The 19,781-nt window shown below is 50.2% G+C and overlaps 1 protein-coding gene across 3 annotated transcripts in view; it reads left to right on the forward strand.

The window, feature by feature from the left end:
* SCAMP1 (secretory carrier membrane protein 1) overlaps nt 1-17,533 on the forward strand; it is a 97,881-nt gene extending 80,348 nt beyond the window's left edge. For all 3 annotated transcript variants that reach the window (XM_030566610.1, XM_030566609.1, XM_030566607.1), the window contains 2 exons: nt 13,825-13,942; nt 16,010-17,533. In XM_030566610.1, the coding sequence (XP_030422470.1) occupies nt 13,825-13,942; nt 16,010-16,174 (283 nt within the window). In that variant the 3' untranslated portion in view covers nt 16,175-17,533. The remainder of the gene's footprint in view (nt 1-13,824; nt 13,943-16,009) is intronic.
* Nucleotides 17,534-19,781: the final 2,248 nt, after the last annotated feature.

Raw genomic sequence — 19,781 nt, forward strand, 5'->3', positions numbered from 1 at the left:
GCTTTGGTCACAAATGTGAACTCCTGGCAGCTGTACACATTGGGATATATATCTCACTGAGATCCAGTTTTGGGAGTAAACAACACCACTTCCCCTTCAATCTACCAAAAGCACATTCAACTGTAATTTTGCACCTGCTGAGCTGGTACTTTAATCTTTCTTTGGTGCTGTCCAGGTGGCTGGTCTATGACTTCATGAGCCAGAAGAGTAAAGGGTAGGTGGGGTCCTTTGGATCACTGTTGGCATTTCTACATCACCAGTAGTAATCCACCAGTTGGGAAAGAAAGTCCCTGCTTGTAGCTCTCTGAACAGTTCTGTGTTCTTGAGGTTGCAAGGGTCATGCACCTTCCCTGGCCAGCCAACACAGATGTCAGTGAAGTGTCCAAGGTTCTTCAAGTGATTGCTCACGTGCATTGCACAGTAGGTGTGTGTGCTCGCCACATGCACTAGTGCTGGAAGTTTTTCCCTTAGCAGTACCCGTACTGGGGGAGCACCTCTGCGACCTCTGGAGTGGTGCCTCTATATCACACTGTAAGGGGAGCCACACACTCCCCCCACCCTCGGTTCCTTCTTGCTGCCAGTGAAGGTAGTCAGAACTTCATGCTCTAACCTTGCTGCAGCTTCTCTAGTTAGCCTTAGTAGTACAGTTGTTCCAACAGTTGAATAGTTTCTCAAGTTAGTTGACTGGGCTCGGGGCATGCCTTGTGCCCCAGGCTTCAAGTCGTGCGACTCCTGTCGCAATTCTATGTCAAGAAGCGACCCACATACTCAGTGTCTCCGCTGCTTGGGCAAAACTCACATAAGTGAGGCTGCAGGATCTGTAGATCATTCAAGCCATGGACTAAGAAGGAGAGGGACAGTAGGCTTTGCGCTCTCCTAATGGAATCAGCGCTGGCCCCGACACTGGCATGCCGAACGGACTCAGCGTCCGGCACCACATCCTTGGTGCGGAGCGAAGTCCCCTCCACTAGCTGGCACCGCTCCCCCTCCAAGAAACAAGGGAAGACTCAGCGGCGCCAAGAGAAGGAAAAGGGTGAGGCTGGACCCGAGCTGGAATGCCTGCGATCCCCCTCAGGACCCAGGCCTCCAACTCGCATTGAGTGTAGCAGCCCAGTCCCATCCCCACCTCCCTCCCCTGCAGTGAGGATGTCATTGACGCTGGAGGCTACACAGGCCATGCGTGACAGCCTAACCCTCCCGGTATCCCGATCTCGAGGGAAGTGGCCACTGGGAGCACAACAGACCTCCCCGATGCGGCACAGTCCCTGCTCCGAGGACCGCTCGCTGCCTTGCTTGACGCGGTCTTCCCGCAGCTCATGCCAGCCCTCTGCCCCACTCAGGCTGACCGGCTCGCCACGAGCACGGGAACCCTGGGGGTCCTCCACACCTCGCAACCAGGGACACAGGCACCGGGATAGGCACTGCCAATGCTCTATCTCGCGATGCAGCTACCGTGGCCGATCCCGACACCACCAACATCAACGCTCCGACTCAAATTCCTGCTCTACCAGACATCACACATGGGACTCGTCTCGTCGTCCATTGGCACTGGCATGTTGTAGCTTCGGCCACTGGGTCAAGTACAGGAGCAGCACCTAGGATGGGTACTGATTCTTGTCGTCGAGGTCCGCTCAAGCGGAAGGCACTGTCGCAGCACCGTCACTCTCACCGCTCCTATGGTGCCATACGGTCGACAGTGACTTCAGCATCGGCACCCAGCCTCCTGTCTCCCAAGTCATGCGGCTCAGCGAAAACAAACTCTGCCACCCGGCCCCCAAGTTGGTCAGTGGCATGGCACACCGTGGCAGGGGAAGTTGTGTCAATGGGCACCGTGGCCACAGATGCCCACCCAGGCGAGATCTCGCTCAGTGGCTGGAGCATCCCAGGCTCCTTCGGCCTCCCCTTCTCGTCAGAGGGAAAAGTGAACGGGTCTCGAGCCGACAGCACTACACTCGGACTCTGACGTGGGCACTGACGCACCGGTACTCTCCCAACGCTGTGGGCACCGTGCTGGTCCCCTCACTGGCACCAGAGGAGGCCATAACAGCACTGCCACCCATCCCACAGGAGGACTTCAAGGCTCACCAGGAGCTCCTTAAGCGGGTGACATCTAGTCTCCCTCTCCGGGCTGAGGAGATGGAGGAGCCATCTGATTCTCTTTTTAATGTGCTCTTGTCCTCAGCACCGGGCCAAGTGGCCCTGCCTCTCCACCAGGGGGTAGCCAGTATCTTGACTACCCTGTGGCAAACCCCAAATTCCTTGGCCCCCATCTCCAAGAAAGTGGAGAGGAAATACTTCGTGCCGGTTAAGGACCACGAGTACCTGTATTCTCATCCAGCAACTAACTCCCTGGTGGTGGAATCAGTGAACCACCGGGAACATCATGGTCAACCCACGCCCACCGCCAAAGACAAGGATGCTAGGAGACTGGGTACATTTGGCAGGAAGGTTTATTCCTTGGTGAGTTTGCAGCTCAGGGTAGCCGATCATCAAGCCCTACTGAACCGGTATGACTTCAACCTATGGGGGTCCCTACCAACGTTTGAACCTCTCCTCCCGGAGCAGGACAAAAAGGAGTTTAGGGGTCTGGTAGAGGGAGGAGTGCAGCAGCAGCTAAAGCAGCCCTCCAGGCGGCGTCGGACGCAGTTGACACGGCAGCCTGCTCGATATCCTCCGCCATATCCATCCGCAAGGTATCGTGGCTTCTCCTGTCCGGACTGTCTGCAGAGCCCCAGTCCTTGATGCAGGACCTTCCCTTCGATGGAAAGCGTTGTTCGCGGACCAAACTGATGTCCACCTGCATGGGATGAAAGACTCCCGCACCGCCCTGCAAACCTTGGGCCTGTATGTCCCTCCGGCAAAGGACAAGCCCAGGCCACAGGCTTCGGCTTCTCCTGCTAGGAGCAGATATGAGCCCCTGCCCAAGAGACCGAGGGAACAGAGGCATAGGTCCCAACGTCAGTCCCGCTCGGCCCCATGACCAGGCCCCTCGAAGGGCAAAAGGCAGGGAAAGAGGCGGTTTTGACTCTTGCCGGGGGGCCACTGGGCGTGTTGCCAGGGAAGCCCCCCAGTAAATAAAGTTTGTATTCTGCAACTGTTTATCTGCCTTCCGTGTAGAGTGGGCCCGTATAACGTCGGACCAGTGGGTCCTCAGCATTCTCCAAGGGCTACATGTTGCAGTTCGTTCTCACACACACACACACACACACACACACACACACACACACACACACACACACACACACACACACACACACACACACACTCTGCCCTGGGTGACCCTTGGGGACTCGGAGCACACCCACCAGCTAGACCAGGAGGTGGCATACTCCTCTGCCTGCGAGTGGTGGAAAGGGTACCGGTAGAATTCCGGGGCAAGGGTTTCTACTCCTGGTATTTCCTAACCCTGAAGGCGAAAGGCAGGCTTAGACCCATCCTAGACCTACGGGATCTCAACAGTTTTATGGTCCACTACAGGTTCCGGATGGTATCCCTGGCCTCTGTTGTTCCCTCCCTGGACCCAAGGCATTGTTTGTGGCCCTGGACCTCCAGGACACGTATTTCCATATCCATATATTCGAGGGACACAGGTGCTTCCTCCGATTCCTGGTAGTGGGGAACCATTACCAGTACACGATCCTCCCGTTTGGCCTTTCCGCGGATCCAGGGTTTTCACCAAATGCATGGTGGTGGTAGCAGCCTAGCTCCGGAGGAGCGGGGTGCAGATCTTCCCATACCTGGACGATTGGCTTCTCAAGGGCACTTCCTGGTCCCAAGCGCAGGCCCAGGTGGGATTTCTCTTGTCCACGTGCACAGATCTTGACCTAGTGGTGAACGGGACCAAGTCTATGTTAGTTCCGGTTCAGCGCATAGAATTCATAAGGGTGCTACAGGACTCATTAGAGGCTACAGCCTCTCTTCCCCAAGACAGGTTTGAGACCCTCAAAGGTCTCATTGCCTTGGTCATGGCCTTCCCTGTGGTGATGGCGAGGGCGTGCCTTCAGATCCTCGGGCGCATGGCAGCGTGCACATATGTGGTTCGCCACGCCAGGCTCAGAATGGGGCCCCTCCAGCTCTTGCTGGCCTCCAAGTATTCCCAGGCCTGGGACGGGCCTGACAAAGTTGTCATGATACTGTCCCAGGTAGTTGCTGCCCTTCAGTGGTGGTCCCTCCTGTGCAACATGCTGCAAGGGGTCCCCTTCCGAGAAATCTCCCCCTCACTAGACCTGGTGTCAGATGCCTTGGACCTGGGCTGGGGGGCCCATATAGGGAACATTCAAACACCAGGGAGATGGTTGGCCTCGGAATTATCCCTACACATAAACATCAGGAAGCTCAGGGCAATACAGTTGGCGTGCGTAGCTTTCAGTGGGCACCTTCACAGTAAGGTGGTCAGAGTCCTTACAGACAATACGGCTGTGATGTATTACATCAACAGATAGGAAGGAACGCACTCCTCGGCCCTATGCCTCGAAGCCCTGAGCCTGTGGGAGTTCTGTATAGTCCACAATATCTCCCTGCGAGCCTTTCACCTACCCGGCATCCGCAATGTGCGAGCTGATTTCCCACCCATCAGTATGAGTGGTCACTCCACTGGGAGGTCATACTACAGATCTTCCGGGAGTGGGGAGTTCCCCAGGTCAACCTCTGCTTCTGCCCAGAACCAATGCTTCCCCCAGTTCCCCTCCAGGGGAGGGGCGGGAAGGGGGGCAATCTTGGATGCTTTCCTCCTTCAGTGGTTGGGCCAACTTTTCTATGCCTTCCAGCCTTTCCCCCAATAGGCAAAGTCCTGCAAAAAGTAAAAGCAGACAGGACGTGGGTCATCCTTATAGCCCCGGATTGGACCCGTCAACACTAGTACGGGACCCTCCTGCAACTCCTAGTGGCTCCCCCGCAGAGGCTGCCTCTTTGGATCTCGTCTCCCAGGAAGGGGGATGCCTCCTCCACCCCAACCTGGCCATGCTTCACCTGACAGCATTGTTGCTCCGTGGTTAGATGAGGAGAAGGGGAGGTGTTTGAAGAATGTCAAACGAGTTCTGTTGGAAAGTAGAAAGCCATCCACATGACGGACGTACCTGGCCAAATGGTCCAGGTTCTCTGGATGGGCGAGGGAGCAGGGAACCTCCCCATAGTCTGCATCGCTCTAACTTATTCTCAATTACCTCCTGTCCCTTAGAACCCAAGGGCTAGCTCCCGCCTCTGTCAGGGTGCATTTGGCAGCCATATCGGCCTTCCAACTGCCAGTACAGGGCCACTCAGTCTTTTCCCACAATATGACCTCCCGCTTTCTAAAGGGCCAGGATCATTCATTCCCATATGCTAGGCCTCCTATGGCACAATGGGATCTAAACCTAGTGTTATCCCGCCTCACAGGTCCTCCCTTTAGGCCCTTGGCCATGTGTTCCTGATCTCACCTGTCATGGAAGGTAGCATTCCTTGTTGCTATCATATTAGCCCAATGTGTCTTAGAGCTTAGGGCCTTGACCTTAGATCCCCTGTATATGGTCTTCCACAAGGTCCAGCTTTGCCCACACCCTGCTTTTCTCCCGAAGATGGTCTCCGCTTTCTATATGGATCAGGACATTTTCCTACCGGCACTCTGTTCTAAGCCCCACTCCTCCAACTAGGAGCGCTGCCTGCTCCTCCAACTAGGAGCGCTGCCTACACATGCTGGCTTTTTACCTGGACCGAACCAGGTCGTTCCAGAAATCCTCACAGCTGTTCGTTCCGACGGCCGAGTGGATGAGGAGACAACCAATTTCCACCTAGCGCCTTTCCCACTGCATTACCTTGTGCATACGCACGTGTTATGACCTGGCAGGAGTTCCCCCCCCCGCCTGTCGTTAAGGCGCATTCTACAAGAGCTCAGGCCTCATCGGCTGCCTGTGTAGCTAACGTCCCTATCTAGCTCATACGTAGAGCTGCCACATGGTCCTCTGTCCACACCTTTTCTTTGCATTATGCGATTGTCTCCCAAGCATGGGATGACGCCGAGTTTGGTAGGGTATTACTACGTCCTGGAAACCCTTAAACTCCTACCCACCTCCATCAGATATAGCTTGGATTTACCTGCTGTGGAATACACATGAGCAATCACTTGAAGAAAGGACAGTTATCTGTTCCGTAACTGGCATTCTTTGAGATGTGTTCCTTGGGTGTATTCCGCATCCCGTCCTCCTTCCCCCCTGTCGGAGTTGTCTGGCAAGAAGGAACCGAGGGTGGGGGGAGTGTGCGGTTCCCCTTATAGCACAATATAGAGGCATCACTCAAGGAATTGCACTAGTGCTTCCTCCATACAGGTACTGATAAGGGAAAAACTTCCAGCACTGGTGCACATGGCGAGCACACACACCTACTGTGGAATACACCTGAGCAACACATCTTGAAGAACTCCGGTTACGGAACAGGTAACTGTTCTTTATCCACCAGCGCATGTATAACCACAGAAAAATAGCCCTTTCTATTGATGGACTTTGTGTCAAGGGGGTCTGATGCCAAAATAGGGATATGTGTGTTGTCTATCATGCCACTGCAGTTTGGAAATCTCATTGCTGCAAATCCATCCTTTGTCCTTCACGTTGCTGAGAGTTACAGTCCTGTGGAGCAGGAGATGATTAATGGTCGCGCATGCCTGCATGACTATGGCTCCCACGGTGGATTTTCCAACTCCAAAATGATTTCTCAAGGACGGGTAGCAATCCAGCGTTGCAAGTTTCCACAGTGTGATCACCGCTTGCTTCTCCACTGTCAATGCAGCTCTCATTCTGGTGTCCCCACGCTGGACTACTTGCGTGAGCTCAGTACACAGATCCAGGAATGTGGCTTTGCACATCCAAAAGTTCTGCAGCCACTGCTCATCATCCCAAGCCAGTGTTATGATGCAGCCCCACCAGTGAGTACCCATTTCTCAGGCCCAGAAGCGGCGCTCCACCGTTTGCATCTATTCTTTGACTGCCACTAACGATATTGAATTGGTTTGCTCTATGTCCCACAGCAGTCTGTCTTCCAGAAAATCGTCATGTTCCCCACAGCTCTTCTTGCGGCTCTGTAAATACCAGAGGATCATGCCATCCTGTAGTTGTAGCGCTTGTAACAGTAGTGTAGAGCTATGTAGGCTCCATGCTACTGTTGGTGATAGCGGACAGTGACAAGTTCCACGTGAGTTTGTAGGATTTTCGAAGTAGGCATGAGAATTATGGGATAGAAATGGCATTATGAGGTGGAGAAAGGTGTATGGTGGGAACTTGATCTCCCAGTCCATCCTACATGACTCTCTTCTGTCCCCCCTCATACATTGCCAGAACTTTCCAAAAGACATTGTGCTGGACAGTGGTGAGCTGCACGTTGGGATACCTACCCCTGCTGCTCCACACTGCGTATCGACACAAGCACTCCTGGTGAGTATGCGTGGTGCTGATGCAAGGAGCCAAGTATGCATGCATACAAGCAATATACTAACTTTGGGAGCTTTATGCAGATGTAAAAGATGGTTACTCACCTTTGTAACTGTTGTTCATCGAGATGTGTTGCTCATATCCATTCCAGGTAGGTGTACGCGCCGCGCGTGCATGTCTGCCGGAAACTTTTTTACCCTAGCAACTCCAGTGGGCCGGCAGGTCGCCCCCTAGAGTGGCGCCACTATGGCACTTGATATATACCCCTGCCGGCCCGCCTGCTCCTCAGTTCCTTCTTGCCGGCTACTCCGACAGTGGGGAAGGAGGGCGGGTGTGGAATGGATATGAGCAACACAACTCAAAGAACAACAGTTACAAAGGTGAGTAACCGTCTTTTCTTCTTCGAGTGATTGCTCATATCCATTCCAGGTAGGTGATTCCCAAGCCTTACCTAGGCGGTGGGTTCGGAGTGAGAGGTCGCGGCTTGGAGTACTGCAGAGCCAAAGGCCGCATCATCTCTGGACTGCTGTACCAGGGTGTAATGGGAAGCGAATGTATGGATCGATGACCAGGTCGCCGCCCTACAAATCTCTTGTATTGGCACGCGGGCGAGGAAAGCCAGCGATGACGCCTGCACTCTGGTGGAGTGAGCAGTCACACGGCCCGTTGGAACTTGGGCCAGGTCGTAGCAAGTCCTGATACAGGACGTAACCCATGAAGATAACCTCTCGGAGGAAATCGGTAGCCCCTTGACCCGGTCCGCAACTGCCACAAATAACTGAGGGGACTTGCGGAAGGGTTTGGTTCTATCCACATAAAATGCTAGAGCCCGTCGGACATCTAGCGAATGTAGCTGCTGCTCCCTGCGGGACGAATGGGGCTTGGGGAAGAAGACTGGGAGGAAAATCTCTTGGTTGACATGGAAAGCTGAGACCACCTTGGGAAGAAAGGCAGGGTGAGGCCTCAGCTGTACCTTGTCTCTGTGGAAGACGGTATACGGTGGGTCCACCATGAGGGCCCTCAGCTCTGACACTCGTCTAGCTGAGGTAATTGCCACCAGGAAGGCGGTCTTCCACGAGAGGTAGAGCAGGGAGCAGGAAGCTAATGGCTCGAATGGAGGACCCATGAGTCCAGTTAGGACCAGGTTGAGGTCCCATGAAGGGGCCGGAGGGCGAATTTGCGGATAAAGCCGCTCCAGCCCCTTCAGGAATCTCGCCACCATAGGGTGAGAGAAGACAGAACATCCGTCTACTCCGGGATGAAACGCGGAGATGGCGGCTAGGTGGACTCGGAGGGACGACAATGCCAGACCCTGGGCCTTAAGGGACCAGATATAGTCCAAGAGAGTGGTGACGGAAGTCTCCATAGGGCGAAAAGCTTTCTCTGAACACCAGCAGCAGAAACGCTTCCACTTTGCTGTGTAAGTCGCTCTGGTGGAAGGCTTTCTGCTGCCCAAGAGAACCTCACGAACCGGGGTGGAACATCGCAACTTGGCGTCTGTCAGCCACGCAGGAGCCATGCTGTAAGGTGCAGAGACTGAAGGTCCGGGTGACAGAGCCTGCCATGGTCCTCAGTGATCAGGTCCCGATGCAGGGGCAGGGTAACTGGGTTGGTCACCGAGAGGTCCAGCAGCATGGGGTACCAGTGCTGCCTGGCCCATGCTGGAGCTATGAGAATCACCCGGGCTCTGTCCCTGCGGACCTTGATGAGAACTCTGTGAATCAGAGGAATGGGCGGGAAAGCATAACACAGGTGGGCTGTCCATGGGATCAGGAATGCATCCGCTAGAGACCCCGGCTCCCGATCCTGGAAGGAGCAGAATGTTCGACACTTCCTGTTCACCCTGGACGCGAAGAGGTCCATCCGGGGACGACCCCACCTCTGGAAGAGTGAGAGGGCAACGTCTGGACGGAGGGACCACTCGTGTGAACGGAAGGATCTGCTCAGCCGATCCGCTAGGGTGTTCCGCGCTCCCGGGAGATAGGAGGCGGAAAGGTGAATAGAATGGGCTATGCAAAACTCCCAGAGACGTATTGCCTCGAGACAGAGGGGAGAGGACCTGGTGCCGCCCTGCTTGTTGATGTAAAACATATTCGTCGTGTTGTCGGTGAACACCGCGACACAACGACCTTGAAGGAGGTGGACGAACGCTTGACAAGCAAGGCAGACCGCTCTCAGCTCTTGCACATTGATGTGGAGGTTGATCTCCTCTGGAGTCCATAAGCCCTGAGTTCTCTGGGTGCTGCAGTGAGCCCCCCAGCCCAGATCGGAGGCGTCCGAGGTCAGGGATGCCGAAGGTTGGGGCGGATGGAACGGGAGCCCCGCACAGACTACAGATTGGTCCAGCCACCAGCGAAGAGAGTCTAGTACACTCTGAGGGACGGTGATGACCGTGTCCAACGACTGTCTGGACGGCCGATACTGTGCAAGGAGCCAGGATTGAAGAGGCCTCATGCGGAGTCGGGCATGTGCCATTACAAACGTGCAGGCTGCCATGTGGCCTAGGAGGGCCAGACATGTCCGTATTGAGGTCAGCGGGGCCGCTCGCAACCGTAGAATGATGCCCGACAACGACTGGAACCTGGGCAAGGGCAACAAGGCCCTGGCTAGGGCAGAGTCTAGAACGGCCCCGATAAACTCTATCCGCTGCGTGGGGAGTAGAGTAGACTTGTCCATGTTGATTACGAGGCCCAAGGCCGCAAAGAGGGTGCTGATCCTGTCTACATGGTCACGGACCTGCAAGTCCGACGTGCTTCGGATCAGCCAGTCGTCCAAGTAGGGGAAGACATGAATGCGGCAACGCCGAAGGTGTGCGACGACGACTGCCATGCATTTTGTAAATACTCTTGGGGCCGTGGAGAGGCCAAACGGAAGGACCGCGAATTGGAAATGTCGGCGGTCGGCTACAAAGCGGAGGAAACGCCTGTGTTGGGGGGCAATAGAGATGTGAAAGTAGGCATCTTGCATATCGAGGGCGGCGTACCAGTCTCCGGGATCCAGAGATGGGATAATGGTTCCAAGGGATACCATGCGGAACTTCAACTTCACGATATACTTGTTGAGTTCCCGCAAGTCGAGGATGGGCCTGAGGCCGCCCTTGGATTTGGGGATTAGAAAGTAGCGGGAATAAAACCCCTTGCCCTTCTCGTTGTCCGGCACCGCCTCTATGGCTCCCTTGGCAAGGAGCGCGTGCACTTCCTGACGGAGGAATTGCTCGTGAGAGGGGTCCCTGAAGAGGGACGGGGATGGTGGATGGGAGGGAGGGGGCGAAGAAAACTGCAGGCGATAACCGGCCTGCACCGTACGCAAGACCCAACGGTCCAACGTTATACGGGTCCACGCTGGGAGGAAAGAGGAAAGGCGGTTGGAAAACTGCGGGGAGGGATCCTGAGGGGAAGCTGGTACTGCGCCCTCGGGCGCACCTTCAAAATGAAGGCTTAGGCCCTGGAGGGGCCTTGGTGGAGCCTTGGTTCTGCCCCGTTTGTCCACCGGACTGTCTGCGGCGGTTGTTCCTGCCACGGCGCCTCGAAGGGTCCTGTCGCGGGCGGAACGGAGGATATGGCCGCTGTTGCTGCTGATGATTTTGCTGCCTGAATGGCCTGCGTTGCATCACCGGCGTATGCATGCCCAGCGACCTTATGATGACTCTATTATCCTTCAGATTTTTGAGTCTAGGGTCTGTTTTATCTGAGAACAGCCCCTGGCCTTCGAAGGGGAGGTCCTGGATCGTATGCTGGAGCTCCGACGGAAGGCCAGAGACCTGCAGCCAAGAGATCCGGTGCATCGTGAGCCCCGAAGCTAGGGTCCGAGCGGCCGAGTCGGCAGCATCAAGGGAGGCCTGTAGCGATGTTCTAGCTACTTTCTTGCCCTCGACCAGGATGGTGGAAAATTCCTGGCGTGCCTCCTGGGGCAAGAGTTCCGTAAACTTCTCATCCGCTACCCAGGTATTGAAGGAGTATCGGCTGAGGAGGGCCTGCTGGTTGGAACCCGGAGCTTCAGCGCCCCAGCTGAATAGACTTTTCTGCCCAGGAGGTCCATCCGCCTCACCTCCTTTGACTTGGGCGCTGGGGCCTCTTGCCCGTGGCGCTCCCTATCGTTCACTGACTGGACCACCAACGAGCAGGGGGTCGGGTGAACGTACAAGTACTCGTATCCCTTAGAGGGGGCCATGTACTTACGCTCCACCCCTCGAGCGGTCGGAGGGATGGAGGCTGGTGACTGCCAGATGTTAGTGGCATTATTCTGGATGGTTTTAATGAAAGGTAGGGCCACTCTGGTGGGTGCATCTGCTGAAAGGATGCTCACCACCGGGTCCTCAACTTCCGACACCTCCTCCGCCTGTAAGTTTAGGTTCTGTGCCACTTGGCGGAGGAGGTCTTGGTGCGCCCTCAAATCCAGTGGAGGGGGACTGGAGGACGAGGTACCCGCCACTGCCTCATCCGGAGACGAGGACACTCCCGGCACCAAAGCGTCCATGGGGGGATCCTTGAGGGGCTGCTCCTCTACTTCCGGAGGGAGCTCTGGGTCCCGGTGAGTCCCCTCTGTTTCCGGGGAGGGAGGAGGTCGAGACACCGTCGCCTCCGGAGGTCTGCACTCCGCTACAGGGCGGGGGGTAACATGTTGCGGACCTTGGGTCTGGGAGTATGCCCATGGGGTCCAGAACCCCCACTGTGGAGGCCCCCGTTCTTGTGATGGATCTTGGAACAGGGCCTCGTGTCTGCCCTGTGCCAGGGCATAGGCACTATCCACGTGGGACGAGACTGACGGCTCCCTAGAAGGCCAGGGAGGCGCTGAGCTTGGATAGTACACAGCTCCATGTGCCGTGACTGACGTTCCCCTCGGTGCCGAGGCTTGGTGCCGTGACTGACCTCGGTACCGGGATCGGGACCGAGAACGGCGTGATGCTCTGTGCCTCGAGCCCGACCGGGAGCGATGTCGGTGCCGGGAGCGGGACCGTGATCTTCGTAGAGTACGGTGCCGGGACGGCAGCGGAGACCGGGACCTACCACCAGCGCGGTGCCGGGAGGTCGACCGGGTTCGGGACCTGCCACCAGTTCGGTGCCGGGAGGTCGACCGTGGAGCCGAATGCCGAGGCGATCGGCTCCTGGAATCTTGGTGCCGGTGGTGAGATGAGCCCGACCGGGACCGTGCGGATGGTAATCAGTGCCGCGAGTACGACTGGTACCGTCTGGGCAACCGGTGCCAGGACTCCGAGCGGCGCACCGAGCGAGAGCGTTCACGTCTTTGGGGTGATCCGTGCCAGGACTCGGGAGACGGCGCTCGGAGCATCGGCTTGCCCCTGGAAGTTAAGCGTCCCAGGGGTGCCAGCTGAGGCTGAGCTTGCTCCGTCAGCGCGATTAAGTCCCGAGCCGAAGCGAAAGTCTCCGGCATCGATGGGACCCTGAGCTCAACCACCGATCTCATGGGGGAGCTAGGTGGGGCTGGACTCGACGGACCTTCCGGGCCCGGAGTCGACAGCGGTCCTGCAGGCGGTGCCGCGGCTAAGGTAGGAGCCGGGCGGTCTCCTCGGGACTGCCTTGATGGTGTCGCAGACGCCGAGGGACGTAGATCTGCTCCCGGTGCTGGAGATGGTCGGTGCCGGGGAGTCTTGCCGGTGCCGGTGTAGAGCCGGCCGACTGCGCCGCCGGTGCCGGAGACAGAGCTGCTTCCATCAGGAGAGCGCGGAGTCTTTGGTCTCTCTCCTTTTTAGTGCGAGGTTTAAAGGCCTTGCAAATGCGGCACTTATCGCTAATATGCGATTCCCCTAGGCACCTGAGGCACGCGTCGTGGGAATCGCTCGTGGGCATCATCTTCTTGCATGCCGAGCACTGCTTGAAACCCGGCGAGCCAGGCATGGGCCCGGCCGGGTGCCGGAGAGGGCAACGGCCCACCCGCCGGACTATCTACACTTAACTATTAACTATTAACAACACTTAACTAAGAACTATCTACAAGTTAAACGACGATCAGGAGAGCTAGGGATGTGGAGGTCAGCAAGCCGCACTCCACAGTTCCAGCAGCCGACATGGCGGTAAGAAGGAACTGAGGAGTGGGCGGGCCGGCAGGAGTATATATCAAGTGCCATAGTGGCGCCACTCTAGGGGGCGACCTGCCGGCCCACTGGAGTTGCTAGGGTAAAAAAGTTTCCGGCAGACGTGCACGCGCGGCGCGTACACCTACCTGGAATGGATATGAGCAATCACTCGAAGAAGAACTTACGTTGGCGAAAGTTTGTAGTGTAGACATGCCCTAACTTTAAGACTATATAATTTAGGAACTGAACTTCTAAAAATATGTTATTAAACTGTTTACATTTTATAATTTTCATTACTTTCCTCAAGTCAGAACAGAACCAGAAGGTTACAAAGGTTTCTTTAAAAGGAAATATGTAGTGCACCACTGTAAGAAAGTTTGTCATTTTTTTCTCTAGTGGATGGATTTCATCTCTGACTGGGCTTAATGAGAGTATTCCTGTTGGCATTATGATGATAATCATAACAGCACTTTTCACAGCATCTGCTGTCATCTCACTAGTTATGTTTAAAAAGGTAAGTTGCTTTGTTTTTACTATTTCAGACTTCCACTTACTCCACTGTCCCCTGATCTAATTTTCTGCTTTAGGGAAGTCCTCTCCTGCATCTTCACAATTGATAGGGTTGATTGCTATTCCTATAGGTCCTCTTCCTGCTTTGCTTTACCTGTACTGATTGCATGTCTGTAATACCTTGTTGCTTGTGTTTCCACAGAGACAGAAGTCACTGCCATTTTGTGTGTGTGTTGTGTAAAACAAAGATACTATTTAGTCTGTGCAAACTGAAATTGTCAGTGGAGGATTTGAGTGTGGGGATAGTAAAGACAGTAAGTGGTGGGGAGAGAAGGAGAATGTAACACAACTTGCCCCAATGGAAGGATAGGATACACTGCACTGAGGTGCCAGGCATTCCAGTTGTCATTTTGCAACATGAGAGACTAATAAGTGGCCTGATTTTCAGAGGTGCTGAGTAATTTTCATCTGTCCTTGGAGCCGTCTCCCTTTGGAAGTCAGTAGGAGCTGCCGGTGTGCTGCACCCTTGAAAATCAGGCCACCTTTATTTAGCATCCTAGCTTTTGAAAAATTGCATTCTCAGATACTCTAGTGATAAGTGCTTTAAAAATTCCTAAGAAAGATGTCCTGGACTTGACAGCACTGTAGAAATATTTCCTAGATCAGGATATAGTACGTAGAACCCAGTTCCTTCTTGTTCGCCTGCTATCCAGAAGGCATAAACTTAGACACACAAAATACCCAAATAAGGTGCGTGTTGTTCAAATGCATACAGCGGTAGCCTCTCTGTTATCATTCTAGTTTTCCTATCTTATCTTTAAGGAACTATTATCTTTTGGGGATTTCAACCATCCCTAAAGGATTCTGTCCTGCTGATATTTGGGAAGAAGTTCAGAGGTGGCATGGCAGAGAGAGCTATCCAGTTGTTATCTTCTTTCCCTCCAAGAGCATAACCCATTCCTGTGCTATAACTTTTTAAAAGGCGTTTCCCTTTCTCCTATCCTGCCGTTCCTCATGGCACTGATCTGTCACACTCAGTTCTCTCCCACACACAGCTGGGTTCCTCGGGAATACATAATTATCTGGACATGAGCTATTTACATCTTTATTGATATGGAATAACATTTATATGAGAAGCCAAATAAGATGGAACTTAAACCTTCATAAGCTTCACTGAAGGAAGGATGATGATCCCCCTGTCTTTGTATCTAAGGAACTATCCTAGGGAAGCAACAGGAGGAGGGATGGTGTTTCTGGAGGAGTACTTAACTGATTTAGGGTGAGCAACCGCAAATGTGGATTGGAGGGAAGAGGGACGGTGTTGACAAGGTCAGAGCATGGATGAGACTGATTGTGTAAGCAACTCCAGGCTAGAAACATGGGCTAGAGCCAGGTCCCTATTTATTTATTTAATTTATTATAGATAGCTGGTTTCTGAACAGTAGGAAAAAGCATTTTGCCACTACTATCGGGGAAGTTCAGGGGATACATTTTCCCCCATTGCTCTCACTGCATCTCTTGGGAAGCATTCTTACCTGTCAAAAGCTCCTTTCCTTCAGACAGTCAGTATGAAGTCGTCTCAACCCAACTAAGTAGTTTGCTTCACCCTGCCAAATGTGCTAGCTACCATAGTACACTAAACTATACTTTCTATAAAAAGCGTTGTTGTTTCTTCTTTTTTTAAAACGTTAATGCATTAAGAACTGTTTAATTTTCAGTGTCACTTATTGTCAGATATGTTGCAGTAGATGGTTTCTATACTTGCTATATTTCCATTTTTAAATTGTTTAGGATTGTACCATTTTAATGTTAATTAAAAGGCATATAGGTCTAAAACATCAACAAATATTTGCTGTTGATGCTGGGGACTAAATTTCACCCATTTGATTATCCTCCATACAGCTGCAAGCAGGCAACAGAATCAAATTTCCCCATCACTCTATTCATTTAATTTGTCATACGACTTTTGGTGTAGCATCTACAAATAGAGATAATGGAATGATCATAACACTTTTTAACGCTCTTGTTTCTCTCCTCTCCCTTCCCCTTTCACCCTCCCTTTCTGTCTTAGGTTCATGGCCTATACCGTACAACTGGTGCTAGTTTTGAAAAAGCACAGCAAGAGTTTGCAACTGGTGTGATGTCGAACAAAACTGTACAAACAGCTGCAGCAAATGCAGCATCTACAGCAGCAACTAGTGCAGCTCAAAATGCTTTCAAGGGTAACCAAATTTAGTGAAATACAAAAATCACTACAGTTCTTTGACTGTACTTTATTTTCCATCTTATTAATTCTATTCCTAAAGACTTGCGTTCAAAATACACACAGCATGTATGTCTCTCCTTCAGCTGTGCATGGGCTAAAACAGGGGAAAAAAATCTTGTTTTATTCCTTTATACATTTATTTATCAAAACAAAAAAACCCACAGGCAACCTTCTTTGCCCTCTTTAAAACATTAAATACGTTCTAGATATATAATTCTCCATATTTTCTGGAGGAACAATATTTTGGTGGAATCTTCAGCAATGGATCTGAAATTGATATGGTATTTTCTGTGATCAGTTAAGTGTATTTAGTGAGGGGTTTTAGTATTTCACTCTGGAATCTCTTGTTTTAACTTTGGAGCAGTTATTTTTGTTCTTGAGCCTGTTTCCCTATTTCTACTGCAAGAAGTAAGACCAACAGTTTGAGACTCTAGATTTGGCTGCTGCTGTGGCAGTTTCAGCAGCTGATGGACAGATATAAGTATGGTATATAATGTAATTTTTTTTTTTTTTAGAGCAGTAGGTTTTTAATATAAGTCTACAAGTTTGCATGAATATTGTTGAGATATTTGGCCATGCTGAATTAGTGTTTTGGTTCAGGATTTATCTATACCACTTAGTGTTGGTTTGTATCTATTTTCATGGCATACTTTTTCAAAATCAGAAATGGCTATTGTATAGACATTCTTGCTGCCAGAATGTGTAATGCGATGTACAGTTAAGAGAAGTTAACTGATGGTTTTGATCAAAGAGCTAAATGATTATATTTGCTATTTTTAATTTCAGTTTTCATGTCTTAGGAAAACGCATTCTGTTATAGGAAAAATTACCAACCTTTAGAACACTTCCATGAACAGTTGTTTGCCACTTTTTAAATGCAGTGAAATTTTTGTGGTGTGTGGGGGAGGGGGTGTTGGATTTTTCTTTTCAGTGTCAATTTGTGTTTACCAGTGGTACTAAATCTATAGCTTGGTCAGTCACTTTATTTACTGCTTTTCCAAAAATCTGAATATACAGTATTTAATTTAATTTTTTTACAGGAATATTTTCTCTAATCAAACTTTTTAAACTGTGGCATTTAACACATACTTGAATTCCTTTTAACGCACCTCAGCCTTCATGTGTGATTTGATTCAAGCTGAATAAGGAAGACTCTTAACTATTTTGAGTTGGAAAAGTGAAATATTTTTTATCTCCATTGAGAGAATAAAATTAAATACGTTCACATTGTTGAAATGGATATCTGTCTAATAGAGGGGTAGGCAACCTATGGCATGCGTGCCAAAGGCAGCACGCGAGCTGATTTTCGGTGGCACTCACACTGCCCGGGTCCTGGCCACCGGTCCAGGGCTCTGCATTTTAATTTAATTTTAAATGAAGCTTCTTAAACATTTAAAAAACCTTATTTACTTTACATACAACAACAGTTTAGTTATATGTTATAGACTTATAGAAAGAGACCTTCTAAATACGTTAAAATGCATTACTGGCACGTGAAACTTTAAATCAGAGTGAATAAATGAAGACTCCGCACACCACTTCTGAAAGGTTGCCGACCCCTTGTCTAATAAATTAAACTGTTGCTGTGATGTACCATGATTCATGCTGTTACTAGAGTAATTTTCTTAATCAGCTCTTGCTTTAAAATCATGTTGTAGTCTATTTAAGGTCATTTGAGATTCCTAGGTAGGTTGGTTTATTGGATGATAATATATGTAGTACTTTGGACTGAGCTTAAAATCATAAAATGCCAGTTTCAGATAGTGAGATCATTAAGGACCTGATCCCCAGATCTTACATAAATGCTTTCGCTGAAATCAGTATGACTGCTCATATGAATAAAAGTTTGCAAGTTTGAACCTTAAAATTACAAAGGCCTGATGTATACTAGGACATTTGGTTAGTATAATTACATCACTCAGGAGTGTGAAAAATCCACATCCCGAGTGATGCAGTGAAATGGACCTAATTTCCTAGTATAGACAGTGCTAGGTCAATGGGTGAATTCTCCTGTCAACATAGGTAGTGTGTCTCCTGAAGCAGCTGCAGCATTTTAAGTGCTTTTAGACCAGCCCAGAGAGGCCTCATGTCCTGAATGTGGATTGGTTTTGATAGAGGAATAAATCTTCTCACTTCAATTTACGCATATTGTAAAATAAGACCATTTTAAAAAATATCCTTCAACAGCTTAATACCTGGAGCAGTGTAGCACTTGCATACATAAAGCCCTGTATAAATTAGAAGTACAACTTAAATTCATAATTTAACTTCTCAAAATCCAATTTTAGTAGTAAAGATAAATATGGTAAGAAAGCATTGTAATATGATCTATACTGACGTTGTTGTTCATAATTGTATTGTCTCCACATAGAATTCTCTTCACTATGAATTAAACAGTGCAATTGAAATAACAGTAACCAGGACACACTCTAAAGCTTTCCCTCAGCATTTTTTTAAAATCAGTAGAGGAGGTTTTAGTTCTTTTTAAAATTTGTTTACTCTTTAATGTTCCATCTGAATTTTTATTTTACAGTTTGTGTTGTGATCTGCTAGCACCTTTCAGGCCTCTCTAGATCCAAGTCCTACTTTTGTGAGTCTTCTTAACCAAGTATGAAAATTGTACCGAGGACTTCCTTTAAGGGTGGATCTTAGGCCTGAATTAAGCATTTTTCTTTTTCTCATGGGGTATGAGGGGCAGCATCCTCACAGTTAAATTTAGTGTCATACTGTAGAATAGTAGATTACCAGTCGTGATATTATCAAAAAGCAACTTGCAACTGACACGCACATGTCTACTTACAGTCTGCTTTGAGCAGGGGGTTGGACTAGATGATCTCCTGAGGTCCCTCCCAACCCCTGATATTCTATGATTCTGTGTTTATGATTCTGATTCTTACATGTTTACCTCTGCACTCAAAAATGCATTACAGTACAAAATTAATATATATGAATATTTGTGTTCCAAAGGAAAAATATTCTCATTTTGGATTTGAGAACTGAAGGCTGATGTTTGTTAAAATATTATTACTTTACTAACAGAGGTATTGGACTCCTATCAGTTAACACAATATGCACCCACTTACATTGTCATTTTGTTGTATTGTGGCAAATTTGGTTGAAAGTATGTTTAAACACTGGAATGTCAATAGTCAGTGATCTGTAATTTAGGATTTGGATTTATTTATCTGAGGGATGTTTGTATATTTTGTAAATTACTAACAATGCTCTGCCATCCTAGTAAATGTCATGGTTCTGTAGAAACACACTCATTCTGTCCCTCTGATGTTGCATGTCTGAGTAGTTCACAAGTTTTGTATATTTATTGTATTAACACAAGGTCATAGAATAAAAATACTGTTTTTCCTGGATGTTTGCTCAGAATAGTTTTAAACAAGATAGAAATTTTTTTTAAAGGTCAGGTAAACAAACATGCAGGAAGGCTGTTCTGTATAAAAATATCATTTGGTTTTTACAATCTGTATATAAATTGTGTAATCTGCTGAAATGGGAAAGTAAGATGTCCACTACAGGAATAACAAATTAGTATGACTAGGATTGGATTATTCAAATAGTATGA

Source organism: Gopherus evgoodei, chromosome 6 (genome assembly GCF_007399415.2).
Source record: "Gopherus evgoodei ecotype Sinaloan lineage chromosome 6, rGopEvg1_v1.p, whole genome shotgun sequence".
NCBI lineage: Eukaryota > Metazoa > Chordata > Testudines > Testudinidae > Gopherus > Gopherus evgoodei.